The 12559-nt window shown below is 35.2% G+C and overlaps 6 protein-coding genes across 6 annotated transcripts; 4 read left to right on the top strand and 2 right to left on the bottom strand.

Annotated features, from left to right (window-relative positions):
- Positions 1-1360: 1360 nt before the first annotated feature.
- SEC12 (Sec12p) lies at positions 1361-2557 on the bottom strand (the record flags this gene model as incomplete). Its single annotated transcript, XM_020223933.1, has 1 exon — positions 1361-2557. A coding segment is annotated over one exon (1197 nt), but the record flags the coding sequence as incomplete, so codon positions are not given.
- Positions 2558-2820: 263 nt separating this feature from the next.
- ATG15 (triglyceride lipase) lies at positions 2821-5938 on the top strand. The gene is made up of 2 exons (XM_020218961.1): positions 2821-3769; positions 4168-5938. The coding sequence occupies exons 1-2, from the start codon at positions 2858-2860 to the stop codon at positions 5638-5640; spliced, it is 2385 nt and encodes a 794-aa protein (XP_020077290.1). The 5' UTR covers positions 2821-2857; the 3' UTR covers positions 5641-5938.
- Positions 5939-6109: 171 nt separating this feature from the next.
- Positions 6110-7172, top strand: SUR7 (Sur7p). The gene has a single exon (XM_020221212.1). It carries the CDS (start codon positions 6221-6223, stop codon positions 7070-7072), a length of 852 nt encoding a protein of 283 aa, XP_020077289.1. The 5' UTR covers positions 6110-6220; the 3' UTR covers positions 7073-7172.
- Positions 7173-8147: 975 nt separating this feature from the next.
- Positions 8148-10742, top strand: PTK2 (protein kinase). Its single transcript, XM_020221211.1, has one exon. The coding sequence runs from the start codon at positions 8267-8269 to the stop codon at positions 10706-10708; it is 2442 nt and encodes an 813-aa protein (XP_020077288.1). The 5' UTR covers positions 8148-8266; the 3' UTR covers positions 10709-10742.
- Positions 10743-10991: 249 nt separating this feature from the next.
- RPL32 (60S ribosomal protein eL32) lies at positions 10992-11488 on the bottom strand (the record flags this gene model as incomplete). Its single annotated transcript, XM_020223540.1, has 2 exons — positions 10992-11386; positions 11482-11488. The coding sequence occupies 2 exons, from the start codon at positions 11486-11488 to the stop codon at positions 10992-10994; spliced, it is 402 nt and encodes a 133-aa protein (XP_020077287.1).
- A 454-nt stretch (positions 11489-11942) lies between these two features.
- HYPBUDRAFT_203296 (uncharacterized protein) lies at positions 11943-12540 on the top strand. The gene has a single exon (XM_020223030.1). The coding sequence runs from the start codon at positions 12180-12182 to the stop codon at positions 12492-12494; it is 315 nt and encodes a 104-aa protein (XP_020077286.1). The 5' UTR covers positions 11943-12179; the 3' UTR covers positions 12495-12540.
- The last annotated feature ends 19 nt before the right edge of the window (positions 12541-12559 follow it).

The raw sequence follows: 12559 nt of genomic DNA, 5'->3' as shown, positions 1-12559 counted from the left end.
TTGAGATAAGTTCAGAATCAGTAGCTGAAGATGGCTCCATACTCTCAACTGCTGGGACGGCTGACTCATTGGCACTTTCAGTGGAATCACTTTCAGACGCGGCTTCGGGAGAAGTCAGGTCAACTACAGTGACAGAGCTCGTAGTTGGCTCAGGTTCAACGGTAGATTCAGGTTCAACGGTAGATTCAGGTTCAACGGTAGATTCAGGTTCAACTGTAGATTCAGGTTCAGCTGTAGATTCAGGTTCAACGGTAGATTCAGGTTCTTCGGAAGCAGATACATTTTCCACAGATGCAGTGTCTTCATAATGATCAGTTTCTGAATTCAAAACTTCTTGCAGAGGTGATTCACTTGCAACCTCTTGGGTGGTGCTCTCTATCTGGGGTACTTCCTCTATATATGAACTGCTTTTTTCTTGATTGTCCTGTTCAACTTGAGCCTCTTCTTGATCAGCTACTTTGGCTTCCTCAACAAATTCATGGTTTTCAGCCTTTTGATCCTCCGAAACCAATTCTTCCTCAGATTCTTCAACTTCTTCTACCTCTTCAACTTCGGCCTCCGAATCATTGGCACGATCAGTTTTTGATTCTTCGAAATTTGATTCGGAATGTTCTGTTTCGTCACTAGATTCAGCCGGAGCCCAGGCGGAAGTGTTAGCAACAAGCAGAGAAATACTAGAAGTTATTGGATCACTAGTGAACTCAATTTCAATATCACTAGTAGTTTTATTTGACGCATAGGCAATATCGAGAGGGTCATTAGGATGTTCCAACGAATCACCACCTTCTAATAACGCTGATGAATCAGGAGTGGGCATTGAATTTGGACTTGATTTAATAATAGTCTCCTCATTCACAGCCTTGCTAATTACTGGAGTTGAATCATTAAATTCGATATCACCGGATACACCAGAGGTTTCAGCATCGATATTTTGTGTGATGCTTTCTATTATCACTTCATCTCCAATGGTTGAAGAAGCGTCAATTTCAGAGCTGGTGGCCTCAGAAGCAGATGGGATATCAGTTTCAGAGGCGACATCCGAAAACTCGGATTCAACTTCAGGCTCTTTAACTGGGTCGACTGCATCATCAGGGTCGGGAATCGTTGTTTCAGTGACAGTATCAGAATCAGGAGTAAATGATCCTTGGGATACTTCGGAAGAAGCTGAAGGGTCCCAAGAGTCCATCTTAAAATATTTTTTTGTATCATCATCGCCATCCACATTTTCACCTGATATTTTATCCTTGATGGCACCATAAGCCAACAATGATTGTTGTTTAACAATATCATACCCTATTTCCCCATAGTATTGAGAGATTTCAAGCCATTCATCTAATTGACCACTTTCATGAGACTTTTGAAGGAATATACCTAATAATGCAATGAATATAGTGAGGATTAAATAGTTAAGTATCGTACCTATAGTAGACTTACCTTTAGCAAAATTAGGAGGTAATTTCAATACAAGTAAAGAATTTGATGCACTTCCTGTGGCAAGAGAAAGACCATTAGGAGAGAATGATAAAGTTGTCACTGCAAAATCATGAAGTTTGGTAAAAACTTTTAAATTTTTAAAGTCGGATAATCTAACCAAAATGACTGAAAAATCGTTACCAGCCATAGCAATCAAATCTTTTGGCAAATTAAAGTCTAATGCAACAATACCTCTTACTTTTGAAGAAATCTGTTTTCGTTTCACAATTTTTTTCTCTGCTAAATTAAATTGAAAAATTGAAGCACCTGGTTTACCACCACGATTACCACCGGTGACTATGACATTGGAATTATCAATAAAACGAACTTTAGAGAGGATGAAATTATTTAAAATTTTAGTGATTGCAGGGTCTGAGGAAGTTGAAGAGATGACATTCCCGGTAACAGTGCTAAAAGTTTCGATTGAGTTCGAGGTAATATAGCATAAAGTCTTACCGTCATCATTCGGACTTAAATGGAAATCTTTAATTTCAACTTCTTTTTCAGGAGTGAACTTAAAAGTTATATCTAAAGTATCAGGCTTGAATACGCATATGGATGAAGGTATAGCAGAAGTCATAAAGCAACCCACAGAACTATTAGGAGATAATGCAATGATTTTTGGATATTCTCCAACACTTTCATTAGTTATATTGTCATCGAATTGAGCACCATCAATAAATTGTAAATGTTCATTTTGGGTGAAAACATACTTTCTTATGTTATTGTTTATATTCATCGATTTGATCAATTGACTTGATTGATTACAACCAAAGAAAACATTATAATTATTACTTTTTGAGTTTGAAGTTATACTGATTTCACTATCATCATCAGGAATTTTAGCAACATCCAAACACATTGGACAATCTTCATTAGCAGGTAATTCAATTTCTCTAAATCTCTGTAAACGTCGATTCTTATCTTCAGCCTTGAAGCTACATTTAATTGCTGTTATTTTATTTGGAATCCCATTTTTACCTTCACCACCACCACCAATAGTAACTAAAGTTTTATTATTAATAAATTTCGACCCATAAATGGGGTAACCCACATTTATGACAGCAGAATCTTTGACTGACATGAAGCGAAACGAGGAATTGAATCCTTATATTTATGGGTATTTATATTTCCTCAAAATACGAACAACACAGGAAACTTGTATTTGATCTTTCAGTCTGTATAGGTGTTCAATAACTCGGTTAGTTGTTTTTTTCTTCTTCTTAATCTGGAGCAAAATGATTGTATGCACACCTGGAATGTACGGATGTATCAGCGGGTGATAATCACACGACTCCATTTTTGTCCAAACTGATAACCGGAGAGATTTAAATAACTAATAATGACTATTAAATGATGAATAAGGGATTAACGAGAGAGTAGAATGAGTGTTGAAGTGAAGTCTTTGCTATCCATTCTGTCGCATGTAAGCCATGGCTACGTCGGTAACCGGGCAATGGTATTCCCATTTCAATTTTCTGGTTGGGATGTTGATAGTATAAATACCACCGACTATCTGAATCATCCAGGATATAGGAAATTCAAGGGTAAACCTACTAGTGCGGAATTAATAACCGACTTATTTTTAGGGTTGAAGGATATTGTTGACTTTAATGAAGAGTATGAAATCATATTGACGGGATATTCGCCAAATGATCTTATATTGGAGATAATTTATCAACAGGTGATGTCGATTTACAATAACAGCAATAAGAAGAAGCCGGTGTGGATAGTTGATCCTGTTTTGGGGGATAACGGTAAACTATATGTTCCAGATACTGTTGTACCGATATATGAGAAAATATTGGCTAGTGGAGAAGTTAATCTTATAACCCCTAATCAATTTGAATTTGAAGTATTGAGTGGTGGTAAGAAAATACGGGATTGGGATTCACTTAAGCTTGCAATCGAGGCATTCGAGTCAAAATACAATATACCAAATTTCGTCATATCTTCAATTATTATTGAAGATAAAATGTATAGTCTTGGATATCTGCATCAAAAGTTATTCATTGTACCAATTGAACAGATTGATTGTAATTTCAATGGATGTGGAGATGTCTTTACTTCCTTACTTACAAATGCATACTATAACAATCAATATCAATTAACGCCCCAAGTTTTAACTCTGGTTCTTATTAAATTGAATAAAATTTTACATCATAGTTTAGAACAAGAACATTTAAAGATTGGAGGTGAGATTAAAGATATTAAATTGGTTAAAGATATTAGAATCATTTCCCTGAGACATGTATTGTTGGAAGACGAATCCAACAATCCTTTGTTATCCAAAGTAGTATATATATAGATAAGTTAATTATTAAATAGAATCAATAGATCAATGGTGTTGCACCCTGTTGAGCGCGCTGGGGGTTTCCCCTAATTTTTTTTTTTTTTTACTACAAGTGAGTAAGTAGTGATCGCCACAAACTATTCTTATCTTATCAACTACGTTTTCTTTCTTTACTCCAGGGTTAGACATAAGAGGAAGAACAGTAATCTAGAATGATTCCTTTACTGGAAAAGCCGAGTACAAACCATCAGATACGCAACAATCACCGTGGAAATATAATACGGAGGGCATTGGGATTTATTTTAATTATCGGGATTATAATATGGATAGATGGTAGGAGATGGGATCCACCGAGATATGAAGTAAAGGAAGAAACTCAAAAGAAACCAAAGGGGTTTCAGATCAAGCATATATATCACCATGGAGCAGGAGAGAAGAATTATCGAGTACATCGTCGATTAGATATCACACCGGAGTTTATTTCGAATCAACCAGATGATATTGAGGTAGAGGATATTGAGAGTGAAGACTTACAAGCCATTTATAACGGGATGGACTGGCCCAAGGTACATTGGGGGAAGAATCCATGGACCATTGATCTTAATATCAAACATGCTCCGGGATTAGCTAAAAGATTGAAAGAGCGTCATACCCCCAATTTTATTGAACTGTATTTGGAATATGCAATGAGGATAAGGGGCAATCCGTCGCTACTTAACAAGATTGGATTAGAGTGGGATCCGGAAGAAGAGATCAGAATCCCCGATATGAAAGATCGAGATACAATTGTTAATTTAGCAACCATATCGCTGAATGCATACGTTAGGTTCCCCCAGAATAAAGAAGAAAAGAAAAAACTGGATTGGATAGATGTGGGAGGATGGGAACCGGATGAAAAACACGACGATATTAATTTTGGTTGGGAGGATATTGGATTAAGAGGACACATCTTTGTTAATGAAGAAGACAAAATTGTCGTTATTGGAATTAAAGGAACCCTGGGGGCAGGATTACCGGGAGGAGGAAGTGACGAAACCGGGAATAACGATAAAACCAACGATAATTTATTATTTCTGTGTTGTTGTGCCCGAGTTAGTTATATGTGGACCACTGTATGTGATTGTTATGAGAAAACCTACACCTGTAATCAAGATTGTTTAGAAAAAGAATTAATGAGAAAAGATCGATACTATCAAGCTACAATTGATTTATATAAAAACGTCAGTTCAATCTATTCAACAGAAGAATATGAAATCTGGGTCACAGGACATTCATTAGGAGGAGCATTGGCGTCATTATTAGGTAGAACATTTGGATTACCGGCAGTTGCATTCGAAGCACCAGGAGAAATGCTAGCCATGAAAAGACTTCATTTACCCCAAGCCCCCGGCATCCCCAAACACAAGGAAAATATATGGCATATTGGTAACACGGCTGATCCAATTTATATGGGGGTTTGTAATGGAGCACTGTCAAGTTGCAACGTAGCCGGATACGCAATGGAAACCGCTTGTCATACCGGGAAAGTTTGTGTTTATGATGTTGTTACCGATAAAGGTTGGAGAGTCAATTTACTAAATCATCGAATACATACCGTGATCGATGATATAATATTAACTTATAATGAAACAGCCGCCTGTGTGGAACAACCTCCATGTAGAGACTGTTTCAACTGGAGATACTCCAGTCATGACGATAATGAACCAGACCCTCCCAAACTCCCCAACCCGCTAAAACCAAGACCCCCAAGCACTACTGCTTCTACCACCATCACCTCCTCCACCACTACAAGTGCCACCAGCTCTACAGAACCAACCAAGAAATGCTTGGAGAGAACCTGGTACGGTTGGTGCAAAAAATGGCAGGATGATTAAAACGGGTAAAGTAAACGGTTTTGCATCTTTTTTCGAACAGGGTCATAGAAATTTCATTAACTAGAAATGAATTGTGTGCGCACACGCCCGGTACCCGACTCCAGTCCATACCTTTGAAATTTCTGGCCTGCACAATGGCCGGATTTGTTTTTCTTTTGAGTGGTTTGAGCTGTTGTTGTCTTTACTGAAAAGGGAAAGCTCATTATACCTGAATGACTTTTAGTGTATGACATTTACATGATATTTTTTAATTGTTTACTTAAAAACCTATTTAAATATAACATTAATTATTACCATTTCAGTTTATAAATTGTTTACAGAGTAGGTATTGTTTCCATTTATTTTGTTCTGTTTTCGTTGTCATCATTTCATTTCTTTTTTTCTTTTTTTTTTTTTTTTTGTTTTTTTTAGTTTTGTATCTTCGCTGTTTCCCTAATTTATATAACTCCTTGCTTTTCGTCAGTTTTCTTTATTAGTCCTGGCATTCTTTTTCTTTTTTGTTTGGTTTGGTTTAACCTTCTTCAATTTCAATCACCACAACGCCTTCTACTTTTCTACGCCCCATTGGTGTTCATCCATAATGAGAGTAGTTCAAACCTTTGTTAATTTATTTTTCCTCGCAGGAGCCACCTTACTTTTAATTTTCACTGTTCTTTCAGGATCATCGAAACATTTTCCATTGAACCGTTTCTACTGGATTCGTGCTGATACTAGTAATATCAGAGGAGCTCCAAATGAAGCTACATGGACATTTTGGGGGGTTTGTGAATACCATGATTTTTCCAAATGTACTTTAGGACCAGCCTACCCAGTTTCCCCAGTTGATAATTTCAACACTGAAAGAAATGTTCCTCATGATTTTATTAGTAAAAGAGATACTTTCTATTACTTGACCAGATTCTCCTTTGCTTTCACCATTGTTGCCCTTTGTTTCACTGGGGTGGCATTAATCATTGATATTTTAGGATTATGTTTCACTATTATTGACCGGGTTGTTATTGCATTTGTTTCTTTTGCTTTATTCTTTTTAGCTGGTACTGCTGCTTTACAAACTGCCGGGTTGGTTTTAGCTAAAAACGCCTTCAACGACGATAACTTATCTGCCCATATTGGGGTTAAATTAATGGCCATTGTATGGACTGCAGTGGTTTGTCTTATAATTGTTTGGTTAAATACTTGTTTTGCTAATATTGCCACTAGTTATAGAAAACACATGGCTAGAGTTCAAGCTAGCAAGCAGCAAGAGGCCGGCTATGCTCCTCCTCCTCCAGACGCAACCACCGGTGCTAATGGCCCAGTGGGTGATGAAAGCTCCTTCACTAGATCCGCTCCGGCTGAAAAAGATGTAGATGACGATAATACTGGTAGTGGTGGTATTAGATTTTTCAAAATTAAAAGAAATCACAAAGCTTCTGATGAAGAATCAGTTTAAGCTCATACCCTTTCTTCTATTTCTAAGTCTCTGTATTATATAATTAATATCTTTAATCACTAATGTTCCTAAACCCTTAATAAATTTATTCTTTTGCAACTACAAAGACCTGTACATAAACACAACCTCCGTACATCCCAAAGGGGGGGGGGGGGGGGGGGGTCCGCCAAATGCTTTTTTTTTTACTCCACATGGTTTTTATTAGCTGTTCGGGTTTAATCGGTGCTAATAGCCATTTTGTTTTTAGGGTACCATCTGTCAAGCTAACATTGATTTCAAATTAATCTGGTGATGTCTTTTCCCGGTCATTCTTGCTGCTTTTAAATTAGCTGTTCTTAAACTTTCTGTGCTTAAACTACTTGGTCTTTATTTAACTTATCTAATTGATTATTAAATATCTTTTTTTTCCAACTGTGAGCAAACTAATCTTAATCTCAAATTTTTAAATTAAACAATTGATTGCTTCTTTTCATCTTCGTATCCTATTCCTTTCCCATATATATTGTATTACTGCTTCCCCAAGGCTAGAAAGTATATAAGGTGTCTTTCTTTTTATACTCTGCTAGATTCATAGATTGCATTCCAGAATACTAAAAAGACATTCAGGTATAAGACATCCAGATACACTTAGATTCGTTGAGATACTTTCAGATACTTTCAGATACTTCAGATACTTTCAGATACTTCAGATACTTCAGATACTTTCAGATACTTCCAGATACTTCAGATACTTCAGATACTTCAGATACTGCCAGATTCTTTTAGGTATTTTTCTTTTAGTTACTGGGCATACACTTTTAAGAGCACTTCACTATCTAATCGGAACACTGTCGTGACGTCACAGGAGGTTTGCTTACCAGAAAAAAAAATTCATAATCTTCACCCAACAATCAAGAAAAAAAAGATACTCAGGTTAAACTACAAGCTCAATTCCCAAATCCTTTGTCTAACCCGTCTATTGTAATAGAGATAATATAAAGACAATACTTTTTTTTTTTTCAATTGAAGAGTTTGTCCTGTCGGTTCGCAGAGAAATTTAAGCTCTAACAAAAGGAAAAAAAAAAGGAAAAAAAGAAAAAAAAAAAAACAGAACAAGAAAACCTCTAGAGGAAGAAGACGAAGAGGAAGCACTGAAAAGCTCACCGTTTTGCCTTTTTTCTTCTACTCTTGCATTCAAGAATGCCATTATCCAAAATGAAACCGGTTCAAGAGGGTCTGGTTCCGTCAAATGAACACCAGCATCATCATCATCACCATTTTAGAAAGCTATTCAAAAGAGATTCCTCGGAGAATGAGTCTTCAACCCCAATGTCAAATAATGACTCGAATAATTCAAATAATGATAGCGAAAGTGTATCTTCGATGAAAGTATCCAGAACCCCTTCAATTCTTTCATTACGTCGTCATAATTCCAATATTCTTCCTCAAAAAAATAACGAGGAATCCTCGAATAATCATCATGGTATTCAAAATTTGCTTCACCACCATCATCACCATAAAGACCCTGTTGAAACCTCGGAAAAGAAAAAATTATCTAGAGCTGAAACAATTGCTCATTTACAACATATCAATAATAAAAATGCTCAAGCAAGAGCCAATGCAGGTCCTGGGGGTCAAAGAGGAGCTGCTTCGAATGCATTACATCAAACAAATCATCCTCATAATGAAAAAATCACTTATAATCCTTTTGGTATGAATAAAAATCCGTCTAATGATATACCGAAAAATCCTTCTTTTTATATGAAGGGTGGACCCGAAGGTGCTAGAGTCGTAGCAAACCCGGTGGCTGATCCAAATGATTATTTACCAGATGACTTACAACAAGAACATGTGAATTTATTAGAAGATTTTGAAATTGATATGAGTACTAAAAAACTAGGTGATGGTGGTTCTTCAGATGTTCGTATAATTAATGCAATTAGCCGTAAAAAACAATGTTATGCTTTGAAAAAATTCACTCTATTAGCTAAAGAAACTGATGAAGAATTTTATAAAAGAGCTTCGAAAGAGTTCATCATATCAAAGGTTGGGGGTGTTAGTAGGCACGTTGTTGATACTATTACAATGGTGAGAATTCAATCTCAAGCCAATTTAACAAGAGGGTGGGGGATTGTTTTAGAATTTTGTGAAGGTGGTGATTTATTCAATACCATTATTAAACCGGGTTGGAAAAGATCTTCTTTACTGGAACGTTATTGTATTTTCAAACAAATTGCTTATGGTTTAAAATATTTACATGATCATGATATTGTTCATAAAGATATGAAACCAGAAAATATCTTGATTGATGCTAATGGTGTTGCTAAAATTTGTGATTTTGGTGTAAGTGATTATGGTCATGAAGAATTTGGTAATTTTGATTCTCCTTTAAAATTATCAACTGCTTATGTTGGTTCTCCTCCTTATTCTCCTCCAGAAGTTATGAAATTAAAAGAAGTTAGTTCTTCAGAAGCTAAAAGTTTTGCTTATGATCCTTTTAAAATGGATCATTGGGGATTAGGTATGTTATTATTTTGTATCGCTTATTCAAATATTCCTTTTCAAAATGCTTGTTCAAGTGATCATGGTTATAGAGATTATAAATTCAATCGAGACCGTTTCAAATCAGATCATCCTTCTTTTAAAAATAATGATGATTATTCAAGAGGCCCTGGTTCTGAATTTAAATGGGCTGCTCAATTTCATTCAAATGGTGCTGCAAGAGTCGCTTGGAAACTTTGTGATCCTTCAGTAAATACCAGATATGATTTAGATCTATTGTTTAAAGATCCTTGGTTTGTTGGTTTAGAAATGTGTCTTTATGAACACTCTGATCAAACTGTTAATCCATTTGTTTCAAATATGTCATCATCTTCATCTCATACCAATACTAGACCCCCATCCCGTAAAAATACTTTTAATAGTAGTGATGAAGAAGGTTTACATACTCCGTTCAGAAGTATGTTAGATTTAAATGATGGTGGTGCAAATGCAAAAGATAATGAATCAATAAATTCTAATTCTTCATTAACAACAACTCCTTTAAAATTACGGAAAGATCATACTAATGTTCATACTTCTTCGACTCAAGTTTTAACTCAGGGCCAAATACAAGAAAATGACGAATCATGTAATAATTGTCAAAATATTCACAAGGATAATCTGGAATCAAATATATCTCCTTCGAAAGTGAGATCAATGTTGGATGTTAGTGGTGATAATCGTGATAATGGAACACCTTCATTACCTGCAGTTAAAGAAGATAATGAACATTCTAATAATGATTTGCATCATTCTAATTCAGGATTAGAATTTACTGCTAAAAATCAATTAAAACCTGAAGATACAGAAAAACAAGGCTCTTCTACTAATTCAATCAAATCAAATGGTACTGATAATTCCTCACAAATTACAAAGAAGGTTGAGTGTAATTGCGAATGTCATGAGTCAACTGAAAATGAACCAACTACACCAGATGGAGAGAAGAAGCCAAAGAAACAATTACCTGTATTACATAAACAGTTTCTTCGGTCGAATTCTCAAATTAAACTTGACTCGAATGGTGTTTGTGATTTAGGATATAAAATCAAAAAACATCATCATTGTGAGGTCAGTAGCGTGGCCGTTGCTGGCTCATTATCAAGAAGAGATCGATAAGCTAACATGGACGACTATAAAATTTTGGGAGGGGTTAAGGTTATATTCAATTCTGTTATTTTTTTTTTTTTTTTTTTTTTTTTTTTTTTTTGCAGTCACTTTTACTTTTATTTATTCTTTCTCTGCATTAATATTTTCTCTTAAAAAATACTTTATACATCTATATTTAATTTATACATTCATAGTATTTAATATTGTATTACATTAAAGATTAATGGACGAAGAAATATATTAAATTTATAGAAGTTTTTGATAATTACATATACAAAAAGTTACGTTAAATTTAAGCTTCTAAAGAAACTCTACCTTTTGGATTGGTAACTTTAACACCTAATTTTTTAGCTTTAGCAACAATACCAACTCTGTTTTTAGCGGAAACATTGTGGTTAATTTCAGCAGCGTATTTTTTAGAGTGTAATAATAAAACATCTAAATCTTTTTCGTTGGCAACATTGTAAACGTAGTGACCAGATGGGATTAAGTGTCTAGTTTTTTTGTTAGAACCGTAACCAATGTTTGGTTGTTCAATGGTACCTCTGAATCTTCTTCTGACACAAGAGTCGATACCTTTTTGTTTTCTCCAGTTTTCAGAAACACGCTTATATCTGTCAGAGTGGTGTCTCTTGAATTTTTTGGTAAACTTCTTAACAATTTTTTGAGGTGGAACAGCAGCGGCCACTAAAAGAACTTGTTAGTATCTAGTTAAATAAATAGAATAATATAAGTAAGAATAGAATAAGTAAGAATATCAAGGCTGCTATGGTTCACTTCACTACCCATTATTCATAGTCATCGATATGCTCATCTCGTTTGAAATCTTTTCAAACTTCTTGTAATGAATAGAAGACATGCACAACTTGGCTCTTGTATAGTCTGTGTCTTATACAGTAGATTGCACATATGCTGACTGTTCATATACTGACTGTCATACACTGATTGTTCATATAGACAGACTCCAGTCAGTCTTCTTATTTCAGTACATCCAACATCAGTTCAAACTTGATGACTTTAATCCAACAACAAACTCTTCACCTGCTATTCATTAACTTATTCTCTTCTAACATAATTATCATAAGGTCCGAACATACTTTTGACGTTATTGATTAAAAAGGTATACTGTAATAGTAAGTGTAAGAAAGGAGGTCTTTTTTTTTTTTATTAAAACTTGACTAGTAAAAATTTTCACCAAGTTTTTGGATTTTCTCACACTAAGGAAAATTCACTATTCACTAACAAACTGTTCGCACTAACAAAACAAAAAATAAAATTGATTTAAACAGTGAGCACCGCATACAAAACAAAAAAAAAAAAAGAAAGAAAATTACAATTTTCATTTTTATTCTCAGGGAGTGCACACAAGACAAAGCAATCCGTTTAGGGTACATGCCCTATAAAGACACACGTGACCAATCCAGGAGAATTTTCAAAAATATCAGGACCCGCGATAAATGGACACACCCCTTCTGTGAGGATGTCCCGTTTAGTACAGACTCACGACTTTACATCCGTGCATCTGGATAACTGCAAAAGAAGCAAAAAAAAACCGAAAATAGAAGAATGGCGGAAGATATTAGCTGGGAACAACTACAGCTTTGAAAGCTTCGAGGAAATGTACTCATGCTTTGCGTGCCAGGGTGTAGATTACTTGTGTAGCGATATGATGAAAAGGGGAGTGTCATTAGTGGATAGTTCCCTTGTGTTTACCATTATTCTATTTCAGTTATTTTATTGTGCTATGTTTTTTTCTGTTTCTTTGTTAATGAGCATCAATTACGGTTTGACTTAGCTGGTAGCTGCCAAAGCGATATCAATTTTTTCAATATATTCAATCCATAGGCTTTAGAATCAGTT

The sequence above is a fragment of the Hyphopichia burtonii genome (assembly GCF_001661395.1).
Source record: "Hyphopichia burtonii NRRL Y-1933 unplaced genomic scaffold HYPBUscaffold_3, whole genome shotgun sequence".
Lineage (NCBI taxonomy): Eukaryota > Fungi > Ascomycota > Pichiomycetes > Serinales > Debaryomycetaceae > Hyphopichia > Hyphopichia burtonii.
This window is presented reverse-complemented; position numbering and strand designations above follow the sequence as displayed.